The following is a 26,390-nucleotide window of genomic DNA, read 5'->3' as shown; positions in this document are numbered from 1 at the left end:
CTCTGAACCTCTACCCCTCAATTCGGTTCCTTCTCCAGAGAAATCCTCCACGAACATTCTCGTGATCTTTCCCCTATTTGGGTTATGAGCATATTCTAATTTTTCAGCGCTACCTTCTGAACTTTGTGAACAGAGCAATGCAGTGCGGCACAAACTTAATCTTGCAGCTTAAGCATGATGAAGGTGAAATTCTTTATGGTACTAGACCAGAAACCAGGCAGAACATGGTCTTATTATCCTATACCAACTTGTCCCAAGTACAGAGGTGAGATACAGACACAGCTGGAAGAGACCTAGTCCCCGTGTTCCTTGGTTCCACATGGTTGAGAGCCAGGGCCACCATGAGGCTAGAGGGAGCTAAGGAGCCCAGGGACGGAACCCTATAACTGGCGGAAAGTGATCCTAAATCTGCCCTCTTGTCCTGCTGAGGAATCACAGAGTCACTGAGTACCACAGTTGCCCAAGGATAGCGCGGCTCATCAAGCCAGCCAACGCTGCTACAAGGTACCCTGAAAGTGATCAGCAGACTACAGTAACATCCCCAGGGCTATGACAGGACGCCAAGCCACACATTTTAGCTGATCTAATTAATCACAAGCCCATCTCCTGTTTCACTTCTTGGTTTGCTTTTTTGTAAAGGAAAAAACAATAATAATAATGCCTTTAACATGGCATTGTTTTAGAGATTTAATTACCATAGTATATGTAAAAAAACCACAAAAGGTATTATCGTTTAAGGTCCATCTCTTACCCTGCCCTCTCCCTAACAAATTGTCAACTCTTCAGGCTGTGCAGATATTTTTATTTATTCTGAGATTATTGTTCCTGAGGTCTTCATAATACCTTTGTGGTTGTACTCAGTTGAAAAATAAAACACAATGCAGCTACACAAGTCCCCTTCAGGTTTATTTATATTATTACTAAAACAATATTCAAAACCTATAGCAGACTTTCTGGTTTCTCTTAAGCAATTCTATGAATCAAAGCATCAACATGTCACCTACAAAGCAACATCTAAACAAGGAGCTCTTCCCAGTTTATATTCCAAAGGTCGGGCAGTCAGGATTATTTTTTACAACAGCCGTTCAGACCGAGAACAAAGCAGCAACAAGCAGGAACAAAAGCAGCAGGCATCTGTGGGAGAGCACAGCTCCTGCCCAGAGAGGAACCAAGAGCTGGTTTTCCCAAACACTGCTACCCTTCAAAGGACCGAGGAAATGACTTCCAGAAGCCTCCCTGCTAACTACACTGTCCAGCTCACAAACACGTCTGGGGATTGTAAATTCCCAACACTATGCGAGACCTGACACTAGGCAATCTGTCTCCATGGCAATCTCACCACGTTAATCGAGACTATTCCCTGCACTGCAGCGGACTGAGTCTCCAGAGAAGCCCCCATGAGGTGATTACGGAACAACTGATTGTAACAAGGCAGACAGCTGCAAACAAACACCGGAGGGAAAAAAATGTTGTAAAATCTGGTGTGGGTAGGGAAAGGGGGGAGGGGGAAGACCAGAAAAGGACCACCAAATGAAGAGGTGCATCTATTTTCATTTTTATTCCCCTTTTTGCATTAAAAGCAAATTTTTCTTGGTTCATGCCCTGAGGCTTTATACCTGCTGTCTATAGGGAAAGAGCTTATAATACTGTAAAGCATCTGATTTTCTACAATGAAAGCTCCCTCAACTCCCACTGGAAACCTTTCCCTTCTTTAAATAAGCATTCTGGCATTTCCTATTGTCAGATGTAATTACCTTTAAGGACTAAAAAGATTTGTGTGTACACAGGAGCATTCACTTGGAGCACACCTACAAGCTTTGCAGAGCATTTTAATTATAAAATGAAAACCTCCCGAGGGCATAAATAGTGTTTCTATAAAAAGTAAAAATCCATCAATTGCAATAAACAAGAATGACAGACTAATCAAAAATACTCGTTAGGGTTATTAGTTAAAAATTCTAAAAGAGGCTTTTTTGTTTTTTTTTGTTTTTTCAAAAATTAAGAAAGAAAGAAAACCATAAGACTGCCAGTAATTCATTAAAATTTCACACATGAAATAGCAACGAGCTAGTTATCCTTTTCATAAATTGAGCCCCTAAAGCCTCTGGAGAACACAGAAAGGTAATTGCATCCTCTCTGCTACTCCAGGGGCCGAGGTTTGCTGGTCACTCACGGCCTCCATCACAAACCACCGATCTGGCAATGGAGGGGCTTTCTTTTAAAACCAATTAAACAGGCCCAGTGGCAGACCTAAAGGTAAGGAATTTCTATATCAAAGAAACTAAAAAGAAATCTTTAAGTTGCCAGATGAGTAAAGGCAGCTGGCTACAAGACGTCATTATATAAACGGGAGGTTTTAAAGGAAAAAAAAGGTAATTCCTTTATGGGATTATTTTGCACACAAATAGCATCTTCTCACCCTAGTTCCTAAAAATATTGTAAGCAGCTTAAGACATTTTCTAATCCTTTCTAGAGTAATTTTCTAATAAACTGGTCACCCAGGACTCTGAAATCTCTTTACAGTCCCGACCTCTTTAATGGCCCCACCGTTCTCCCAGCGGTCAGTACTTTTATTAGTGTTTGGCTGTGCTCTCAAATGGAGAGAGCCTAGGGGCGCCTGGGTGGCTCAGTGGGTTAAAGCCTCTGCCTTCAGCTCGGTCATGTCTCAGGGTCTTGGGATCGAGCCCCGCATCGGGATCTCTGCTCGGCAGGGAGCCTGCTTCTTCCCTCTCTCTGCCTGCCTCTCTGACTACTTGTGATCTCTCTCTGTCAAATAAATAAATAAAATATTAAAAAAGAAGAAGAAGAGAGCCTAAAAGATGAGATGTCTCAAATGAAACACTAACTTCAGAGCTTCTACTGGAGTCATGAATCCGGGTGGGAGGGATGTCAGTGCGCGGACCAGCATCTTGGGGTATCTTTAATGCTAAAAGGGCAGATTGTGTGGGAGCTACAGAGGCCACACAGTCCCACAAAGCCTGGGATCAGACTCCAGGTTGCAAACTGAGCCAGCTGGGGAAACCAAGCCTGCTGGCCTGGCAGGTTTTAAATTGTGGAGAACGAATCTGTTGTAGAGATTGCCGATTTTTCCATGCCTTCCCAGCCTGTGATGAAATAATTTCTTTGCATGACTTCAGCAGATGGGGTAAATCTACATCCATTCTGTTATTTACTATTATATTTAATTATTCGAGAGACACTGCAGATGTGCCCTATTTTCGGGTCATTTCTCTGCACTTCTGACACCTGGATTTTTCAGGGCCTCCTTTTCTGACTTAAGCTCCTATAAAACAAGATTGCTTTTTAAAGGACAAAATTCAAAGAAGTATCAGAGAAGAGGGCATGTGTCAAGATTGATCTGGCAGCAATAGGAAACTGTGGGCCCATCCCCCTTCTGAGGGTCACAGGCCTGGGCCCTCAGCCCTCCCTCCCCAACTTGCCCATCAAGGGTCTTCTAGATAGATTCGGGGAAACCGGGCAGGGTGAACTGGGAGCCGTAATTTACTGAGTGCAACCATCTAAATCTATCCCCATTCACAGGACTGTTCAAGTCCTTTCCATGTACATGACAAACAAGGCACAGAGCTAGAGAGAAAAAACAACCCTGCTTCCGCCAACTGCCCACTCCCTCTATCTGTCCTTAAGCAAGCAGGCTGAGTAAAATCCCTGAGGCTGCAGTGGCCCACAGAGCTTCCAGAGTCCAGGAACTGTCAATCGATTTCAGCCCACAAGATGTCACTAGCAGACTGGACCGGACAGGTGTTTTCCAGCCACGCAACACCCATTCTCCGTTCAGCACCACAACTTCCTAGTGAGGAATGATCTCTCCCGGTGCGCGCAGGCTTGGTCAGAGGACACGGCAGAGGGCCCTGGGCTTCCTCAGCACACCACCACACGCTCGGTCTCTCCCCTCTCTCCGGAGCCTCTGTGTCCCAAACAGATAATGCGAGGAAGGGGGAGAGAACTCAAGAGGGCACTCACACCAGGTGCAGCCCCCAGGAGCCCAGGCTCTGGAGCAGCCCCAGCTTTGCCAGATGAAGCTGGCTGCTCGGCTGTTCTTCGGTTCTGCGAGTCATTCACAGACTTCTCGTGCTTTGCTGTTTTGTTTAAGCTAAGCAGGGTCAATTCCTGTCCTGTGCTACCCAAGGAGCCTGGCCCTATGAGGAATGGAGTGGCTCTCCTTATTCCTTCTTTATAAAAACAAGGCATGAGCCCCCCTTAAGCCAGCACGCACATGCCCTGAGCCTTGCCTTAATGCCAACGGCAGACGTGAATTACGGCTGGGTGTAATTATGTACATTACTAGTCACCGGCCGTATTCTGAGAATCAATGTTCTGCTATGCCCAGGGGAGGAAACTGCTGTGCTTGCATTTTGAAGTAGCCCATGAAGCTAAAAGGAGTTGAAAATTGGTAGCAGTGGGGAGGGGGAGGGGTCTGGGAGAGAACCAGCCTCTAGGCATGGAATAGGGTAGTATTTCATAACGTCTGAATGACTCTGGGCAGGGAGTGCCCTGTCCTGCCTCACAGTCCCATTGCCACCAACTATATCAACTTCTTCACTTTACATGACCTGCCTGGACCCAATCTGCCACTGCGACATCGTGTTCTTTTACATCGTGTTTCTGACTCCCTGGCTTTCCTGCCTCAGTCTACAGAACAGCAAAAATGGGAAAGCACAAGCATATGTACACACACACCCTGTTTCTCAGCTCCACTCCTCTCTTGCTCGCCCATGGCTGGAGAAGAGCAGTCAAACTTCTACAATTATAAAGACACCATACAAGGACAGACCCCTCTTCCCCAGCAGAGAATGCAGACAGTGGACGGTGCTGCCTTCAGTGGTTCAGCCTACAGGGTGGCAACGTCAATACCCAGGATTCGCTGAGGTGAACTCAGTGGCTGATTCCTACAGGTTTAGAGCCAATGTGTGTGTCAAATTTCAAAAGAAAGCTGGAAATATCCTGCCACTTGGGTTTTACTGGAGGGGACCTCTTCTTCTCGACTTTATCTCTCAAAGTCCCAGCTCTCCAGTTGAAAGAAACCACCCATGCTCTCATGATGACGAGGAATTGGGCCTGGTGCACGGGACACTGTTGAGGGGCTTCTGGTCCCTTCCTTCCTGGTATGGCATTTTTCACGCTCCTCTAACTGGCCTACACACAAACCACTCGGGCTGTGCGCATACTGCAAGATGATGGAGAGACAATGAATCTCACAGTCAGCTGCCCTACGGTCAGATCCCTGCTCTGTCACCGAGCCACTGTGGGCAAGACACTTAACCGCCTGAGTCATCCAGGTGTTCTCCAAAAAATTACCTTGAAACATAAATGTGGGGTGCCTGGGTGGCTCAGTCATTAGGCATCTGCCTTCAGCTCAGGTCATGGTCCCAGGGCTCTGGGATTGAGCCCCACCTGGGGCTCCCTGCTCAGCAGAAAGCCTGCTTCTCCCTCTCCTCTCCCTCTGCTTGTGTTCCCTCTCTCGCGGTGTCTGTCTATCAAATAAATAAATAAAATCTAAATAAATAAATTAAATGAATGAATGAATGAATGAATGTTAGCTTAGGAGGACACGAGAGCTCTGCAGATCCCCTTCTCTATGACAGCCACTCAGTGATTACATAGTCATGGTAGAGGCGGGTCTCAAGACTCTCTCCCTCTTCTCTTTCCTGCCCTCTCTCTAGAGGCCCTCACCCCTACCTATGCCTTCCTGTACTTCCTAAAGCTCTACTACCATTTCTTTCCCCAGCTCAACCTGGGCTCTCTGAGCTCTAGACCCTTGGACCTAACTGCTTATTTGACATTTTCAACTGGATGTTCCACCTTGAACTCCCCTCCTCATCTCCCTTGTCTCCAGTCTGGTTCTTCTCTGGTATTTCTTTTTTCAGTAAACTGTTCTACCCTCCATCCAACACAGCAGGCTGGAAAACTTGGCACTCTGTCTCTCTGCAGCCAGCTCCTCACCAAGCCCTGCTGGTTTTATCTCCTAAACACCTCTCTGGTCCATCGATGTCTCTCCCTTTCCCTTGCCCTCTCAATTCAAATACTGTCACCTCATCCCTGGAAGACCATCCTTGTTCCTGGCCGGCCATCTCCAACACAACCAATGGATCTTCAAAAATGCAAATCTTATCATATGATCTTCAGTTGAATATCCTTGAAGGTCTTCCCATTGCTAGATTCTCATTGCTAGATAAAACCAAAATCCTGAACAAAAACTGTTTAGGCCTGCCCATGACAGGTCTGCCTACCCGCTCTCCTCGTCTCAGGCCTTTACTGCCCCTCCCCAGCTCACCACACTGGCCTTCCTGCCGCTGCCCGAGGCCAAAGGTTGCCCCTCCAGGTTGTTGTAAGTGTGGCTCCCTCCACCCCACCCCCACTTCTTGCTGCTCCTAACTGCTCTCTTTCTCTCAGATCTTATTCCCTATGTTGCTTATCAGGGGAAACCTTCACTGACTTCTCAGTATAACTAAAAGTTATAATAATTTCAGTACCTTCTACTTTCCCTTTTTGGCATGCAGCACAGACACATTTGTTGACTGTGGAGTCTGTCTCCCTCACCGGACTATAAGCTCTGTAAGGGCAGAGACCATGATCGACGGCTCACCCCTTCCACTCCGGCAATGGGTTAAACATGTGTTTACGTAACATACATCTACCGAAGTCTATCGTGTGCCAGAAACCATACGTGAGTTTTCCCAAATTATGTACATAAGGGCTTATGTAGAATCTCACCCTGTGGGACATGGAAAACAGTGTATTTCTGAGTAGATTTGCACAGTGGACAAAGTGGGGCAAACAATTAAAATGATGCCAAGTTAAAAGTCCAAAAGTAAAAGGAGAGTGCCAGGCAGGAGGGTATTAGGCAAACTGGACAGCGGGCCGACCCTAGAGGACAAAGTTGGAAGAGGCACGGAGGATCGCAGGGGGAAAGCTTGGCAAGGGACAGGACCGAAGAGAAAACAGCAAGGCTGGTGGCCCACTGCGCAATGTTCTAAGGCCAGCCTCCCTCCCTGTACCAAAAGGCTTTACTGAATGTTCCAACTGCCCAGCAGAGAACTGACCCAAGAGGATCCCAGAAATAGAACAAAATTTCATACGGCCGCTCCCCGCCTTGCCAACCATCCCTCCCCATTCTCCTAACTCCTGCCAAATCGCAAGGAATCATCCGCCGGCCACAGGTGCTGAATTATTCAATTATTCTAGCAGCTTTCAAAACATGTGTGCGGCTAGAAAAATCTCCCAAAAAGAAAAGAATTGTGTTATTTAGGCTACTAGGTCACTTCTTGAACCTCTCTTGAATCCTGCTTTGCTTCGCAATTGTTTTTCCATTGAATAGTAGGTCACTGGCACCCCACCTTTCCTAGCAAAAAAACAGCGGCAAACACAGAATCACAAGACCATCCACCGCTAACTCTGTGGTTACACATAGGCGGGTTCTACCCCCCTCCTGCCTAGCAGCCCCCAGGCTTCTACGCTCACCCAAGAGACTGAGGTCTACGTCAGTGCCTGGAACTCGTAGTGGACAGTGGACACAGTGAAGAATATGGATCTCCAGCTATCCACTCTGCCCCTACACACACACACCAACCTGCCTATTTCAGTTAAAACAACAACAACAACAACAACAAACCAGAGAGATTTCTACCTTCTAATTCCATCACAATGCTAAAAGTCCCAAAATAATCTGTCTGCACTTGGATCTGGAAACCCCTCTTCAACGCCTCACCCACAACCCACCCACCCAGTGTGTGTCAGCTCTCTGAGATATTTTCTTTGAGTAGAACAAACCAAAGAGAATGTTTTTTGGGGAGGAAAAAAGAAAAAAACTAGTCACGAAATAAGCCGGTAAGACTCCATTTTAGCACAGAACTTCATCAGGAGCCTTCTATTTCTGGCTCTGAAGAAGCAGAGCACAGAGATCAACTGGCCCCCTGAAAATGCAAATATTTGCCAGAGGTGACTTCTAACCCCAAGTCAATTATAAAACTCACACAGGAGTGAATGGCATATTTTTCATTTAATCAAAAGTAGTCTGAGTCTCAAAGTCTCAGCTGCTGCACTCAAAACCTAAAACATGGCTACCAGAGAGGATTACACTAACATAGAGGAGCAGCTCACTGGAAATAGATTAAGGCAACCTTGCAAATAGCACTTGCCCACACTAAGCACGCCGGTCAGCCAAGTGACGGGGTCAGGTGGGCAGCTTCTCTACACAATGAGAAAACTTCACTCATTCACACAGATTGTTGCAAGGCAGAACCAAGCTCCGCCATCATCCGGTCCTTCCCAAAGTGTCCCAGGATACCAGCTGTCCCAGGAGAAGGAAACCACACGTTCATGCCTCGTTCTTCCTCTCCACTCTTCCTTACCGTTTCTCCATCTGTTCAGCTCCATCTCCAGATGCTGGATGACATTCTTCAGAGTCTTGTTTTTCTCCTTCTCCTTTTCATATTTCTTCTTCCACTCTTCTGCTGTCAGTTCCAGGTTCACAGAGACTGTATTCTTGATGGTCTTAGCCCTGGGGTCAAAGACAGAAGGGAAAGATTCTGAGAGTAGCTATTAGATTAGCTAAATCATGAATACAATTAAGCCTCAAATACTTCTGCATCCAAAGACTGGGGAGATCAGAGGGGACCCTGGGATCTACCGCCTCCTCACTCTGTTACTGGCACCACTGCCCCTGAAGACTCCGAGCTCATCATCCCCTTTTCCCATTTTCCTACCAGTCTAAATCCCAAGGCTTTTCCCTCGAATTGTCTCCCAGGGCCACCTCTTTCTTGGTTCACCCTGCCACCATCTTAGTCTATGTTCTCAGCCCTGACTTACAGTCAGTCTTTCTCAAGCATTCAGCAGCCTCCTCAAAGCATCCAGCATGGCCCTGCCAGGTTCATCTTCTTAAGTAAGTTTCCTTTCTATCTTAACTTTTATGAAACACTGGGGATATACCAAGTCAATTGAGACAAAGTCTACGGCCTTGCAGAGATTACAGGTTTTCATACCAATAAACCACAGGCTGAAGTAATGCAATCAGTTGTTTCTGTTCTCACATGTGGTACCTAGAATCATCCCCAATGCACTGAACCATGTCAACAGGGTGGGTCACTTAATGGCTTCAGGCCCAGCCAGGTGAAACCACGGCTCCCCTCTGAGCACATGACCCCCTCATCACAGGCCGCTGTCACCATGTAGGAGCAGAGGGCCCACTACTCTCAGTTCATCCCATGTTTCAAGGGAAGTCAGCACTTGAATGTTTTTATTTGTATCTCTCAATTTCAAACAATTTCCCCAAAATAACAGCTAGGGCAAACAAACATGTCTGAGGGCCACCATTTCATCATTTCCAGTATAAGAGATAGGAGTGACTTTCTAGGGCATATGGCTGGGGGAGGGGGATGAAGCCACAGTGGATGTCTGTGTGGATCCACAAGTTACTCAAGGGAGCAAGTGATGAGAGCGAAGGCAGTGGCAGCTTCTAGCTGACCTACACAAATGAACACACAAGCAGACTTTCGGATTATAAAGGAAACTGACCAAGACAGAATTCCATTTATTATTTACTTCTTAAGAAGGTGAAAACTTCATTTAAAAATGTGATATCCTGATTTATTTGCTCTTCCCTTTTCCATTTTAAACTCCCACAAGTTCTTGTACTGTCATATTTGCCAGCATTATCTGATGCGTGATTCAGGTTAATTACTGTTGTCATGAAACGACATTTTGGACATGATTTCTATTTCAGGGAGAGAAACTTCACCAGCCCCCACCAGGGCTACAGATGTCATTCCAAAAATTAATTCCTAAAGCAGACAACTAAATAACCCAACTGTCAAAAGAGGAGTGAAATGAAGTCAATGTGAGACTCCACTTAAGAATTAGTCAAATTCTCCATCGTTCACTGTAGCTTCAGGCTTCTATCCCCAGAAGGGCTCCAAGTCTAATTTTTCAAACAGCAGCAATTTTCTTCCTACTTGCAGTCCATGCCAGCTTGCCATTCTCACCTCGTCTTCTAACATCCATGGGCGGAGGCGTGTCTGCTCCGCAGAAGGAGCACAAACAGTTCAGCATCATCACCTGAGTGATTAAGGAAGTGACGACTCATGTATGGCTAAAATGCTTGTGGGCACTTAAAGGCTCCATGGGGAGGCTACTGGTCTTAGTTTTTACACCATAATGAGTCTCTTGATGACTTCCAAGGATACCACAAAGAGAAGGATAGAGCCCTCATGCTATATCCAGGCAGGGTGAGCCAGAAGGAGAGTGTTGGGAGAAGACGCAGCAAGGTTATCACTGGTATAACGGATCCTCGTTCTCAGAGTTCTTTTTTTTTTTTTTTTAAGATTTTATTTATCTACAGACAGAGATCACAAGTAGGCAGAAAGGGAGGCAGAGAGAGAGAAAGGGAAGCAGGTTCCCTGCTGAGCAGAGAGCCCGATGCAGGGCTCAATCCCAGGACCCTGAGATCATGACCTGAGCCGAAGGCAGAGGCTTTAACCCATTGAGCCACCCAGGTGCCCCTCAAAGTCCTTTTAAGCTGTTCAGAAAATTCTTCTTCTTCCACTTTCATAGTGATCAAGGTCCTGGCAGAAAATAGATGGCCCATTCAAACTGCATAATTTGGGAAGAGTTTACCAAAGATGGGATGGGTGTTGGGGGGCCATCACCATGTGTAGGCTGAAGGGTGCACAGAGACAGGGACCTATGAGAAGGTGGCTGCCCGGTGACATCTGTAACAGCTTTTAGTCTGGGGACACAGCCAACTCAAGTGTTCCTGCAAAGAAAGAGCCAAGAAACTATACCCTGACCTCACTTTCTTCTCTCCTGATCCCCTCCTCTGATCCATGTTCCTTTCCACTGGCAGAACCTAACTTGAAGCCAGAGACAAGAGAGCACTTTTCCAGAGAGGTCACTGTCCCAGGGCCCAAAGCAGTGCAAAAAATGATACAGAAATGACCCACAGAAGCATTTGGAAGATATAAAACCCAACTCTAATTTGGAACTCAGAACAATGGTGGGAAAGCCTACCTCATGCTACTGCCCTAGACTTCATTTTAGTTCCAAATGGGACAGAACATGCCTTTCCATCCACTGGAAGTAGAATATAAAGAAACCAGTCAACAGTGATTGGAAAAGATGCCAATCCTCCCCAGAACTGCTCTATAAATTTTAAATAATCTCAAATAAAATCGCAGGAGGCTTGGGGTGTGTGTTTAGAAATTGACAACCTAATTCTAAAATTTGTAAGAGAAAGGCAAAAAGGCCAAGAATAACTAAGACAACTCTGAAAAACAAAGAGGACAGAATATCAACACTTATTACACAGTCACAGTAATTAAAAGTGACTGAATAGTACAGAAACTTTAGAATAGAAACAGAATGGCGGCACCTGGGTGGTGCAGTTGGTTAAGTGTCCATCTCCTGATTTCGTCTCAGGTCCCAATCTCAGGGTTAGGAAATAGAGCCCATATGCGGCCCTGAGCTCTGTGCTCAGTCTGCTTGGATTCTCTTTCCCTTTCCCTCTGCCCCTCCCCCTGCCACAGCATGCCCTCACTTGCATGCACTCTCTTTCTAAAATAAATAAATAAATCTTAAAAAAAAAAAAAAAGAATAATAACAGAATGGATCATTCAGAAACAGACACTAGCCTACGACATCATCTGATTTAAACAAGGTGCCCACACAACACAGTGGGAAAGAATGGTCCTTTCAATATATGGTGATTGGGGGGGGAGGGGCAAGGGGGAAGGGTATGTGTGACCTTTATGTACTCCCCCAAACCATATAAAAATGGTTTTTGGTTATGTGGATTTTACACATAAATGTGAAAGGTAAAACAATGAAGGCTCTAGAACAAAACAGGAGAATATCTTTAAGACTTTGTGGTAGATAAAGATTTCTTAAATAGGACATAAAAGTAAAGATAAATTTGACTTCATCAAAATGAAAAAAAAAAAAACATTCTTCATTGAAAGTCACCACCAAAAACTTAAAACTTAAGCTACAAAGAGGAAGATGATATAAGCAATACATGTATCTGATAAAGGACTTGCCCAAAGTAACTCCTATAAATCAATAAGATAAAAGCAGACAACTAATATAAAAACTGGGCAACGATTGAATAGGCACCTACAATAGATGTGTCAATAAATACCCCCAAAATGTCACCTAACATCATCAGCCATCAAAGAAATGTAAAACAAAATAATAAGGATACCTTCACCCAATGGAATGGCTAGAAATTTTAAACTGATAATACCAAGTGTTGGTGAGAATGTGCAGAGACTATAACATTCAGGTGTTACTAACGGGAGTATAAATTTTTCCAGTCATTTGGGAAAACTCTGGTACTATCTGCTGAAGCTGAATATCTCATATCTATGAGCAATTCCACTCCCAGATACATAACCAACAGAAATGAGGTCAATATTCACCTAAAGCATGATAACCAATTTCATAATGACTTCATTTGTAACAGCCCCAAATGAAAACAATCTAAATATCCATCAACAGTAAAATAGATACCACATATACTATATTCATACAAAGAAATATAACCATGAAAAATGAAACTACTACTGCACTTCACAATGTAGTCGATTTTAAGGATACAATGTTGCATAAAAGAAGCCACACACAAAACTGTAGTGTATGTTATTATTTATATAAAGTTCAAAGACAGGCACTAGTAATCTATGTTGATGGAAGTCAGGATGACACTTACCCTTCAGAGGTGGGTATTGATGGGGAGGGTACAGTAGGGAGGCTTCTAGGATGCTGGGTGACAGTTCTATGTGTACATATATTTGTAAAAATTTATTGAGTTGCACACTTGAGCTTATGGATTTTATTATACATATGTTATAATAAACCAAAAAAGGGTAAGAAAAGAAAGTGATACTGAAAGGAATCAAGTCAGATACAAGAATTTCTAGATCATGGAATCAACTAGAGTGAGTCACTGAGAAAGATACTTGAATCTCTGTGCCTGGAGTTATTTCTTCTAAATAGAACAAACATTCCATCTAGGATGTTGAAACCAACCTTACAAGGTGGAATAAAGCGTATCTCAGTCTCTCATTTCCGTAAAAGACTTAGAGCAAAAAGATGTTGAACATCTACAATCTCTTTTGCTGTTTACCTTGAACTTCAGGGAAATTTACAGAATAGAGAAGCCTAATCATTAGGTCCTGTCTAATTTGGCTACTCATACCTAATTCCCTTTCCTCCTGTGCAAACATTCAGTTTGCTGCCATCAGGTGGGTGGGGTAGTGGTCTACACTGGCTTTTTTGCCTTGTCCACTGTAGAGCACATCCAAGTATCTTTTAACTTTCACATTCTTTCTCTTTCATTTTGGTTTTCCATATACTTGCTAGCTATAATCACACTAAACAGCATTACATCTGGACTCCATTCAAATACCATGAATCCACATGGATCATGAGCACTCAAGGATGTGTTCTAGACACAATTCAGGGATGTGTGAGCATACACACATGTGTTTACTCTTTAACCTGGTTGCCAAAGAATTTCGGGTACCTTACAAGGAAGCAAAATCAACGGGACCACAAATAGTGAGAAATGCTCCTAAGGCGGGCTTTCTGATTTTGCCTATGTGAAGCTAGAGAGCAACAAGCAATACCACCCAGCCCCTACAGTCCTGGGATATTATCTCCCTGATACAGGAAACAAACCAGTGATCTGCAGGAACCTTACTCTAGCCATAAATTTTCTGCTCACTCATCGTGTTTATACGTCTATCCCACTGTGACAACATGTGTTAATCTCAGTGTGACCGGATCACTCCCAAAGGAACAGAGGAGTGTCTTGAGTCTTCATTCTTAAACATCCTCAGGCTTTTCAGCCAGAGCCCCCAAGCTGTATATAGAAATAAATGCCCATTCCACGGTTATATCCATAGCAAATACTGAGCAAAATCCTAACCAAGGCTATTTAGGGGAAGACCTTAACTAACCTCAAGTATATACCCTACCAGCAAGACCTGCTCAGCACTAATAAGCCAAATCTTCAGGGTACAGTTATCAGGATTTCTGTTTTGCAGTTTTTCTTTGTTTCTGTCTGCTTCAGAGAGCCAAGCACAGCTTAAATAATATATGATCCAGACTTGCCCCAGATATAACATCCTCCTTTCCTCACAGGAAGGGAGCCAGGACCCAGTTTTTAAAAGACCTCAATGCTAATGAATGTTAACCACCTTTGAAAAAGAATGTTAACTGGGGTGACTGGCTGGCTCAGTTGGTTAAGCATCTGCCTTTAGCTCACAGCATGATCTCAGGGTCCTGGGATGGAGCCCCACCAGCCTCCCTGCTCAGCAGCGGGGAGGGGGGACCTGCTTCCCCCTTTCCATCTCCCCCTCCCCCCTCCTATTCTCTCTCTCGCTTTCAAATAAATAAATAAAATCTTTAAAAAAATAAAAGAAAGGAAGAAAATGTGAACCCTAGACCAAGCATAGTAAAGAGCGCAGGTCACAGTACCTTTTCCACAGAGTTTCCCCACAGGGAGACAGTCAGAAAAGGACTCTTAGACATATTTCATTGAGGAGTGGAAGGAAGACCCTGCCCCCTGGTCATTTCCTGCCCAGTACCTCTAGGTCTCTCTGTCCCTGATTTTGTAGTTTACATGTTCGGAAGCATAGGTCCAGGTATCTAGGACTGCCAACCACATCCATCTCTATCACTGAGGTTAAGGCCCCATGGGTGACAACTACAGGCATTCTCGTAATTTGGCACTTGAATCAAGCCCTTGTTGGAAGAGGGGACATCCTAGGGCCATTCAGTTCACATCACTCTGCATGATAAATCCCACCCCCACCCCACTCCTCAATAATTGCCTCTACTTGTACTTTCTGGGCGTAGTTCTAACCCTAACATGCTACATACATAGCATGTTAGGATTAGAACTACATACATAGTTCTAACATGCTACATATCACAGGAATTTCTTCTAATTACTCTGGCCTCCCTGAGAGAGCCAGAAAGATGTGTTTTCTTGGTATCTTCCTACCTCTTACTTTCAGCATTTTCCTTCCATTATACCTTACAACATGTATTTATCACATGATCATGGGGACTTGAGAGTCTAAAAGTCACAGGGCAGGCTAGGGGGCTGGAAACTCAGGCAGGGATAGATGCTGCAGTTTTGAGGCAGAATTTCTTCTTTTCTACGAAACCTCAGCTTTTGCTCTTAAGGCCTTCAACTGATTGTGTAAGGCCCACCAGGTTGTGGAGAGCAATGTGCTTCACCTAAAGTCAACTGACATAAATGTCAATCTCATCCACAAAGAGCTTTGTAGCAACACCTAGATTAATGTTTTTTTCAATAATTGAGTACTACAGCCCAGCCAAGCTGACACATAAAACCATGATAGCTTCTAATGTGTTCTGAGTCTTAGTCTCCACATAAAACACCTAACCTCCTTCTGGAAACATGACTCTTGCAGAGCATCTTCCCATTTCCTGGTGAGCCCATTTTCCTCACTTGCGAGCGGGGGGTTAAGGGAATGAAAAATTAAAAAGCTCTAAATTTTGTGTCTTCTGGACAGAGTCTTGGGAGACTCCAGTCTCCCAAGAAACAGTGAGAAATGACAGATTTGGATGAGGATGTGGCGCCTGGTTAAACCTCCGTCATAAACAGAATATCTCCCTCCGAGAGCACAAATTAACCTTAATGGTGTTTCAGTCACAGGCACTGCAACGAGGGGTGATCTGAGACTTTTTTCCATTCTATGTCAAAAGTATAGCTAAGGGTCTGCTCTGCCTTGGCCAAAGTGCTCACTCTTACCCTTGCATATAACTTGTTATCATGATCTGGTGAACTGAGTTTTGCATGCACTCCATTCAGGACTAACTGTTTCGGTGAAACTGGGCAAGAGGTGGCAGAATTTAAAAAGGGGGGGGGGTCATTTCAGAAAGAGAATAATATTACTTTCCCCAAATCACCAATTCTCCTTCTACATATAACATACAAATAAAGCCTTTGAATTATTCATGCTACATCAGTCAAAACTTAGTGTCAAAGATGTGCTGATTCAGGCCTACTCCAAACAGATCAGTCTGCCCCCAGGGGGGCCCCCTTTTCTTTCAGAATTACTCCTCCATCAAGGTACATTAAATAGGCTTCCAAGATAATTGGGTGATTTGAGTTCACACTTCTAAAAGTTACAAATATCCTTTTCAAATGTGCTATGAAAGTACCTTGGAAGAGTAATTAAAGACTTAAAAAAAAAATGCTGGAAGCCAAAAAAAAAAAAAAAATCAATGAAAGTGTTCTAATTTGAGTATCTGATTCCTTAAAAGCAAGAAGTGTTCTATTTTCCCACAGTTCAGCTTTTTGACTCTCGGCTGCCTAGAAATTCAAGTGTCCCCTCCTTAACTAGATTAAAAGCTCTTTGAGAACACAGAAAATGGCTTCTACTTCTTTAATAGTGCAATGCCGGGCACTCAGGGGACCAAAAGACACAAATCTGACTAAATAAAAGAGCCAGAATTCATCACTGAAACCAAGAAATAGACTGTGTGCATTTTTTCCTTTTAATTCCAGTACCTAATCTAGAATCCTAAAGACTGCTGACTTGGGAGGCTGCCCTCAGGCATCTGTAGACACTTATCATGTTTCTACTGCTTCAAAAAATATACTATTCTATTCAGGGTATCAATATAGTAAAATAGCCTAGCAAGAAACACAGACTTGCTTCATGTCCTTGAAAAACCACATAGGAATAATGAAGGAAACTCGTACAGCCCTAAGGTCTGGCCACCCTGCAACAAGAGCATAATGAACACTCGTTACACTGAATTTGAGATGTGCCCAGCAGTCTTTTTTGAGTTCAAAGTGCTTAATCTCATTAGCTATCAGATACCATGTCTAATCCGATGTTCAGACTCTTGTCTGCTGTGTAATTGGGTTCAATGCGTATATTTAACAATAAAGCAGGTATGGGCCCCATAGAGAAGTTAGATGTCCTTGAAGAATCCATTAACTAACTCAGGGATAGAGGGTGAGGAACCAAATTACAGGGTTGGAAAACATACCAGATCTAAACCTAACCAAACTTCTAGACATAATGGTGTCACAGCTCAACACCTGCCCTAATATTCTAAGGAATCCTACACAATAAGCATTTAATTCATCCATTCATTCACTGGATAAGCATTTATGGAATGACCATCTACTGTATACTAGTTGTGCTGGATGCTTGTTGGGATGACTGACACAGATGATAAAACTCAGTCCCTGCTCTCATGGAGCCTAGTATCCAGATGACTAATAAAAGATGTCAGACAGGGGCACCTGTGTGGCTCAGTCGGTTAAGTGTCTGCCTTCAGCTCTGGCCATGATCCCAAGGTCCTGGGATCAAGTTCCACATTGGGCTCCCTGCTCAGTGGGGAGCCGGCTTTTCTCTCTCCCTCTGCCCCTGCTTATACGCTGTCAAATAAATAAATAAAATCTTTTTTTAAAAATGGCAGACTAATCGATTTTAGTTGAAAAGAGAATTGACATTTTATTTTTATTTCCTGGAATCCCAAATTAGTATCACTATTTCTTTAGTCTTTCATTCCAGGAACTTATTTCTCGCTCTACCTCACTCAGTCCGGCCCCTTCTCCCCAGTCTGTCCCAGACATTCCATTCCACTCCGGGCACTCCCATTTGTTTTATGACCTTCCCAGACTGCGCACTGTTGAAAAGGGAGACCTGCAACCGCCGAACCCCTGTCACATGCCAGCCCACCCCTGCGCTATATCAAAACTGAAGCATCTCATTAATCCTCCCAATAATTCTCAGAGGTAGGCGTTCGAGTTTTCCCTATGGACGAGGACAGAGAGGCTTGGAGAGAAGTAAACAAGAGAGAGGAATTGATCAGTAACAGAAGTTGGCTTCCAAACTGGAATTACCGACCCAGAGGCCTGTGCTCATCAAGGATCCTGATCAAGGAACTTGCACAGAAGAGGCTGGGGGTCATATTCTACAATCCCCATTCTATGTCATCCTATACGTTTAATCATTTACTGGTATGTGCGGTCAGGTGCAGCACCTAATGGCTTAGAGTCTAAGTCTCCACGTCATCCTCTGTACATGGGGGAGATAGGAACCACTGCGGCTGGGCACTCGTGATCATGACGATGCTGACACTTGCCTCACTAAGGTCAGAAGAAAGAGGACGGTCGTGAGACTCTCCCTACAGACAGCTGCAAACGCCCACTCACAGCAGCACCTGGAGACAGACAGCCCATGCCCCAGGACAGCCCTCGCTTGCAACGATTCAGATTATTTTTACTTCGCAAGTCAGACATTTTTTTTAAAAGAGAAGTTTCCTCCGTAAATGCATTTGGTGCTAGTCTGCTCAAACATGTCTTCAGAGAAAATACGCTTAAGGTGAAGAAACCAGGAGAGACAGGACAGGCAAGATGATCACCACAGTATTCCGTGTTTCCCATAAGCAGGTGCTGGTTTATAGGTATCCCATGACCCTTCTAGGGCTATCCTCCTGCAATCTGTGCACCTAAGCATTTGACTACTCAAGGAAGTGATCTGAGAAGTAAAGGACCCAAACCCAGTTTAAAAGATATTAGTTCTACAACATTTCAATGTAATTATTATTTATTTAGACATCCCACAGGTGCCATGACTGCATAATTCTATGTTCTGCTGTGGGTTCAGGAAATGACTGGGGTTTAATGCAGTTTAAACAGGCCCTAACAATTCCCCATGCGGCATGCCCACCCTGATTCGTCCATTCTCTAGGCATCTTAAACTATTTCTCAGACATGACCACACAACACAGTCCCAGGGGAAGACAGGGGGAGTGCTGTGTGCATCCATTTACAAATAAGCCAGGTGAAGCCTGCAAGGAACTGGTGACTTGTCTGAAGACCACACAACTGTTCAGAACTGAAGGGCATGGCAGCACTGGAACCCACATGCTGAACTGGCACCAAGGGTCCATGGCTGAAGGAGACAGGCTCTGGGCAGCAGAGTGGGCTGGGCAAGAGAGGCAGGAAGGCCCACACTAACCCACACACATGAATGTTGTCTCAGGATTACCACACTGTCCTGCTGCCCACCTGTGAGTTCTCAGATATCTAGACATTTGTGAAGGTGGGAAGAGGGCTGCCACCATGCCGGGCCCTCTCCTCAGTATCCATGGTGTGCCTCCCACTCCCAAGTTTATATGAGGATTTCCCTCACCCCCTTTTATATTTATGCAATCACTCCATATTCATCCAAGTTTCTGGTTTTTCTATTAGCGACTCTGTAATGGATCCCAAATATTGGAATTAAAGGAAGCTATCAGTCTTGAGCTACACAAACTTGAAATCCTATGAACCCCAAAATAAGATTTAACTCCGTGAAGACCAAAAGCAACACTCCACTGAATTACCAGCAGTCACATCTATAATACATTCAAGCACTTCTTTAAAAATATCATACCCTTGACTGGCATATACCTGCAGATTCTTTTAAAACATAATTATTCTTTTGGTCTCAGTCAGCGATGCCTCAAGTTTACAGGCAACACCTGCTAGGTGCAATTTCCTAACGGACTGCTTGCTACTCCCTCCACTTCCTCACTGACGCTAACCCCTCACCACTCAGAGCACCGGAGTGAGAGACCACACCCACCTTTGCCCAAACATCAGTGTTGACTTGGTCTCAGCCTCATTGAAGACAGAGGGAGAACAGCAAATAACGATGGTGGTTCTACAGTTCCCACCCAGAGAGTCCTGAAGAATCCGAGTCATCTTGCTGTCCCGGTATGGCACATGTGTTTTCTATTTAGGAAAAAAAAGTATTGGCTATTATAGCCATTGTCCATTCACAGAGAAAACACAAGCAAGTTAGCAAAGGGGGCACTGGACTTAGAAACATGTGTAGAACAATTTGTTGCCCAGTCTTTGGATTTGGCCAAAGTTTAGAGTGCCCAGTCTGGGGCCTGGGGAAATTAGCATCACCATTCACACATTTTAATGGACTAGATCTCCCAGCAAGTAGGATGTCTACAGCCAGGATTCCCTCTGTTCCTTTCCAAAGAAAAACAAACTAATCTCTGGGATATGTGGCAAAGAGTGTACACAGACCCAAAAAGCGGCTTCTCATAATATCATTCAATAGATGGGGATAGGATCACTTACTGTCCCTTCTGCCAAGGCCGAGATCACGTTTCCAAGAGCAGACAAAGATTTATTGATATTTTTAGCTTCATCGAGAACAGCTCCCTCGGCACCAGTCTTGCTGACCTACCAGAGAGAAGAGAAAGCAGTGAGCTGCGCAGGGCAGCAAAAGCACAGAGCAGAAAATTCCAATTCACGGGAGGGCACAGGGCTGGGGATTGAGGGGGGCCGATGTGAATTCTCCTGGAACGCAAGACAAAATAAAAGTAAGTAAGAATCACGTTGATCAAACCATCCCTTGTGCCTGAGGCTGGGGATTTGTTCTGTCTTGTTGTCATTTTCCTCTCAATTAGGTTTTAGGGGAATGGCTGAAATGCCTCTAATGGTAGAGCTGCAGATGCTTCCCTGGGGGACATCCATCGAGGGAAACCAGGATCCAAGAGTGCTGTCACCACAGAAAGGCTGGGGTCCTGCACGCCTGAGCCACAGCCTCCTCACCGGAGGGAGCCCAGGGGAAAGGAAAGCATGACACGAAAACACCATCCTGGCCACAATGAATGGACATACTGGGCAAGTGTACATTATAAGCTCCAACTTCAGGCAAAGACAAGAGGTGGTAGGAAGTTGTCCCTGCCTGACTGACTCTGTTCCCTGACTTACTGACTCCAGTAGCAAGGAGAAGGGGAACCACCGTCCAAAAGGCAAGATACTCAGGGGCATCAAAGTCAAGAAAGTGTATGTTACGATGTTATGTGGTCAACTTGTCTTCTCTCCTCTGCAGCCAGAGGGACCACATACTGTCCCTCCTCTGCTGTGCTATTCCTGGCAATTTCCTACTGACAGCGTCGGCTCTAGGTAGAGAGCAGTTTACAGATCCTTGGGAGAGAGGCAAACACCCGTGCTCCCTGCCTCGGCTGGTCGGCCAAGTGAGGCAGGAGGAGCCGTTGCTCTCGGGAGAGAGGGAAGCAGGGAAGGGAACGCAAACTGTGCAAAGACCGCCAGCCACGAGGGATGGAAAGGAACACACATCCAGGGGGCAGTGTTTTCAAACACTGGAGATACTCCTTTCTCTGTGAACTGTGTGTGTGCGGACACCACTGCTGACAGAGAAATAATACTGCTGCTGGGTCCCCAGCGACAGCCTATTCACACAGCATGCTCTAAGGTGGTTTCACATCGGAGCACCTTAACGCCACGAAATATACGAGACAGGGACAACTGTCTTCCATTTACAGACATGGAAACCTTGAGCTCCAGAAAGGTCCACCGGCAGCCCAAGGCAAGAACACCATGTAGGGGAGCTGGGGATTAAAGCCCGGAGTTCATCCGAGTAGATCACATGTGGACACGTCTAGAGCAAAGGAGTATAGATGTGAGCAAAAGAAACAAGGTACAGGACCACAACTGTAAAGTGCCTATATCCTAAGCAATAACCACGACACTGTGCAGAGGACAGGCCTGCACACTCGACCGCCAGCACTAAGCTGTTTCCAGTGGCACGCAGGCCCAAGTGCTCCTCTCTGTGCTTGAAAGGGAAAGAGAGCAAACTCGGAAGCACAAAGGGGCCACTACGCTCTTTCCCCAGAGCCACAGTGCTGTTGTGGCAGCAAGGCGAGGCCTGGTTGCCAATGTCCAGGCGAGAACTGAAAGGTTCTGCTCTGTCTTCCCATTCTGGTGCATGTCTATTTAATTACAGTTATAAGCTTGCACCCATAAAATGTTAGATACCCAGCCAGATCATTTTCCAGGAACATCCTGGAACATGACTCTGCTCATGGCTTTACAGATGTGTACAGGAGAACATTTCAAGTAGCCATTACTTACGCAGATGTTAGTGGCCATAACTTGGCGTATCCCAACTAAGCGGCGGGGAACAATAAGTGGGGATCAATTACAGAGTCCTGGAGACTGGCCGAGCCTCAGGGCTGGCCTCTGGGGCCAGTCAGCACAGTGTCAGTGATGACAGAAGCCACATGGTATTGTGTACAGGAACTCGCTCTGTGAGGTCGCCGGAGGGGAGCAGTGCCCCCAAAAAGGGTGTGGCAGCAGGAAGCTCTGGCAGTGCTATGGAGGTGAGGCTGGGAGGGGGCAGCTAGGAGGTTCTTTGCTCTAGAGTATGGCCTCAGCCAGTGCCTAGGAAAGCATGGGACAGATGCCAAAAGAGAACCCCGACAAAACCAGAGAAGGGGCAGGGCTTTGACCAAACCTCTGCCTACTGGCCTCCTGGCCTGAAGGAAGTGAGTCTGCCCACAGGAAGCCCCGTCAGACCACACCCACCACAGACAGAAGCAGAGAACCCAGGAACAGCCCCAGGTTCCAGATCTTCTGTCAGCAAACAAATGTGTGGGGACAGGACAGTTACAGTCCAATGGCAAAGTATGTTTCTGGCCTATTTGAATCTGGTGCAACATGCGGATCTTCCCTTTCAGCAAACAGACACGTCCCTCCCCCATTTACACAACAGCCTCTACCAGGCTAAGCGCACACCACACTTGCCTAATGTCCTCATTGGGGCCTATTAAGCATAAATCCAAGTTGGCATTCAAAGCACCTCCTATGTCGTGAATAGGGGACTTCAGGACCAGAAAAGAGAGCAGAGAACTGAAGGTGAAATTTAATATTATCTTGGCACAATACCAGAAACTTTAAAAGCTCTTTAAAACCAGGGAATGGAAAGAGTATAAAAATTATACCATTGCACGCTGAAGCAAATAATAGGGAAAATTATAGATAATACAAATAAGGAACCAATTACCTTTTCGCTCCCAGCCAAATCAACTAAATAAAGCTTCCCACTGAGCTTCTTTTCCGTCTCTACATTCTCTTGTTTAATATTAATCAGGAAGATACTGTGACTTCTAGAGCTGTGCTCATTCATGTCTGAAAAGGAAAATAGTTTACTGTTCTGCAAAGAATAATAAGTTTAGGTAGCAAGCTTCTCATCTAAAAACCATAACAAATTATGCTCAATATAGCTCCACTTTTTAAAGTAAGTCCAGCCAATTTTAAAAAGTATCTGAGACCACGGTTTCTTTTAAAAAAGACAATAAGAGATTTAAAGTATCTTCACATGGCAAAGAAATTAAGAATCTTAGTGGATGGTTCAAGATAACAGATTCTCTAGCTTTGCCTGAAGCCCCCATGTTTTGGAACATCTCATTCCAGCCGGATACTTGGCCTCACAGAGCTCACACTTGGGGTGCCTGGGTGCCTCAGTCAGTAAAGAATCTGCCTTCAGGGACGCCTGGGTGGCTCAGTTGGTTGGACGACTGCCTTCGGCTCAGGTCATGATCCTGGAGTCCCGGGATCGAGTCCCGCATCGGACTCCCAGCTCCATGGGGAGTCTGCTTCTCTCTCTGACCTTCTCCTTGTTCATGCTCTCTCTCACTGTCTCTCTCTCAAGTAAATAAATAAAATCTTAAAAAAAAAAGAATCTGCCTTCAGCTCAGGTCATGATCTAAGGGTCCTAGGAATCTAGCCCTGTGTCAGGCTTCCTGCTCTGAGGGGAGTCTACTTCTCTTTCACCCTCTGTCAACCCCCTGCTTGTGCTCGCTCGCTCGTGCTCTCTCCCTCAAATAAATAAAATCTTAAAAAAAAAAAGAAAGAAAGAAAGAAAGAAAAGAAAAGAACAAAGAGCTCACAGCTTCCTTCCCCTTCACCTTCAGTCTCTCAGGCTTTGTCTTTATGGTTAGAACCCAGTGTATTCTGTCTTCATCATGTGTGCAAGTCTTGCCTTATCCATAATACCACAAGCTTTCTTAAGGAAGGATTATGACCTTAAGATTTAAAACTTTTTTTTTCCCCTTAAATACAGTTCTATAACCCATACTAGGCACATAAAAGATCTCAAAGATTAAATATGCTTCATCAGTACCAAGTACTAGAAATCTTTTTGGCCCCTGGTCTCTGTTAACTAGGCAGGGAGAGATCTCAGTGATGGTCTTCTTCAACCCCTACTAGCAATCATTTCTTAAAACCAACTTTCGAGGCACCCTTGTTCAAGATGGCTGAAGACTAATGCTAGACCTCCAGATCATGAGTTGGGGTGCAGGGCTGCAGGACTCAAAGAGGAATATCTTCAGACTTTATCTACATACTTATCCAGTATGTAGAAAACAACAAGAATGTAGACAAAGATTGATTCCAACTAGAGTCCAACAAGGAAGGGCCTCAGTGTTTTGGAAAATGCTGGTATATCCATGATCTCCTCAACTATGAGTCTGACATGAAGTTTTACATTCCTATCACATATCCCACTATTGCTCCAGAAATTATAGCCCCTGAACTCAATGGAAAAACAGCAAAGATATACATGGGGGGCAAAATGTGCCTGACCAATCACTTTAAGCCTTTCTGGGCCAGGAATGTGCCCAAGTTTGGACTAGCTCATCTCATGGCTCTGGGGCTGTGTCCATGACTGGTAGTGGAAATCCCCCCTCTAGTTCAGAAAGGTGTGATCTGGTGTGAAGAGAAATGCAACCAGCGAAGGATCAAGCCACTAAGGCGAGACAGAAGGCCTTTTGATAGACTATGTTCCTATTCTCTGTGCATCACTCTTACTCACCCAACTTCTTCCCCTCATACCCTTCACCCATAATTGCTATTAAGTAGCTGCATCAGGCATTTCCAAAAAAATTAAAAAAGAGTATTGCTACTGAATTTCTAAGACCACAGAGGGAGGGGAAAGACTGGGGCTCTGGAAAACCAAAAGGCAATTTACATCTCCTCGTTTCCCCCAGTTGGAGCAATGTGAGACCCAGGAAGGACAGGAGGTGCTGAAAGTCAGGAAGGACAGGAGGTGCTGAAAGTCAGGAAGGACAGGAGGTGCTGAAAGTCAGGAAGGACAGGAGGTGCTGAAAGTGGGCACATAGTCTTTTTGGTTTCTGGAGGTAACTTGTGAATAAAGCCTGCTTCCTCTGGTGGCCTGCCAAAAAATCTTTCCAGGATATATGGGGGGAAAAGTTAAAGATTACACAAAAATTATGTTGGAATTAATAAATGAATTTAGCAGAAGTTGCAGGATACAAAAGCAATACGTAAAAATCAGTTGCATTTCCATATACTAACAATATACAATCTGAAATGAAAATAATTCCATTTAAATTTTTGACAAAAAGAGGTACACCTGATTGGCTCAGTCTGTTAAACATTCGACCCTTGATTTTGGCTCAGGCAAAGATCTCAGGGTCATAAGACTGAGCCCGGTGTCAGGCTCTACCACTGCTTGGGATTCTCTCTCTGGCCCCACCCTACTAACACACTCTCTCTCTTTCTCTCTAAAATAAATAAATGAAATAAAATATCAACAAAAAGAATAAGAAAGATACTTGGGAACAGATTTAACCAAGGAAGTAAAAGAAATCTATGTTAAAAACTACAAAATGAGGGGTGCCTAGCTGGCTCAGTCAGTAGAATATGTGACTCTTGATCTCGGGGTTAAAAGTTCAAGCCCCAGGGCACTTGAGTGGCTCAGTGGGCTAAAGCCTCTGCCTTCAGCTCAGGTCATGATCCCAAGGTCCTGGGATCGAGCCCCGCATCGGGCTCTCTGCTCAGTGGGGAGCCTGCTTCCTCCTCTCTCTCTCTGCCTGTCTTTTTGCCTACTTGTGATCTGTCTGTCAAATAAATAAATAAAAATCTTAAAAAAAAAAGTTCAAGCCCCATGTTGGGTGTAGAGATTACTTAAAAACAAATAAAATCTTCTAAAATTTTTAAAAAGAATGAAAAATACAAAATTTAAGAAGACACCTCTATGTGGGAAGACATTCCTGTCTATAGATCAGAAGACTTCACATCGTGAAAATGTCAATACTACCAAAAGTGATCTAGAGATTTATTTATTTTTTTTAAAGATTTTACTTATTTATTTGACAGACATAGACCACAAGCAGACAGAGAAGCAGGCAGAGAGAGAGGAAGGGAAGCAGGCCCCCTGCTGAGCAGAGAGCCCGATGCAGAACTCGATCCCAGGACCCTGAGATCATGACCTGAGCCGAAGGCAGCGGCTTAACCCACTGAGCCACCCAGGCGCCCCGTGATCTAGAGATTTAATGCAATCTGTATCAAGATCCTCATTGTATTTTTTGCAGGAATAGGAAAGTCCATTTTGAATTCCTAAGGAATCTCAAGGAGCTCTGAACAGCCAAAACAATCTTGAAAAAGAACACTGGAGGTCTCACTCTTACTGATTTCAAAACTTATCATAAAGCCACAATAATCAGACAGTGTGGCATTGGCATAAAGGCAAACACAGAGATGGACCAATGAG

At 44.7% G+C, this 26,390-nt stretch overlaps 1 protein-coding gene across 1 annotated transcript in view; it reads right to left on the bottom strand.

The window, feature by feature from the left end:
• KIF5C (kinesin family member 5C) overlaps positions 1 to 26,390 on the bottom strand; it is a 156,577-nt gene that overhangs the window by 54,740 nt on the left and 75,447 nt on the right. The window contains exons 8-11 of the mRNA XM_059166812.1: positions 22,881 to 23,005; positions 20,147 to 20,251; positions 19,638 to 19,786; positions 8,370 to 8,518 (exon numbers count right to left, since the gene is read on the bottom strand). Of these exons, the coding sequence (XP_059022795.1) occupies positions 8,370 to 8,518; positions 19,638 to 19,786; positions 20,147 to 20,251; positions 22,881 to 23,005 (528 nt within the window). The remainder of the gene's footprint in view (positions 1 to 8,369; positions 8,519 to 19,637; positions 19,787 to 20,146; positions 20,252 to 22,880; positions 23,006 to 26,390) is intronic.

Source organism: Mustela lutreola, chromosome 3 (assembly GCF_030435805.1).
Source record: "Mustela lutreola isolate mMusLut2 chromosome 3, mMusLut2.pri, whole genome shotgun sequence".
NCBI lineage: Eukaryota > Metazoa > Chordata > Mammalia > Carnivora > Mustelidae > Mustela > Mustela lutreola.
The sequence above is the reverse complement of the archived record's forward strand: the minus strand, read 5'-3'. Positions and strand labels throughout refer to the sequence as shown.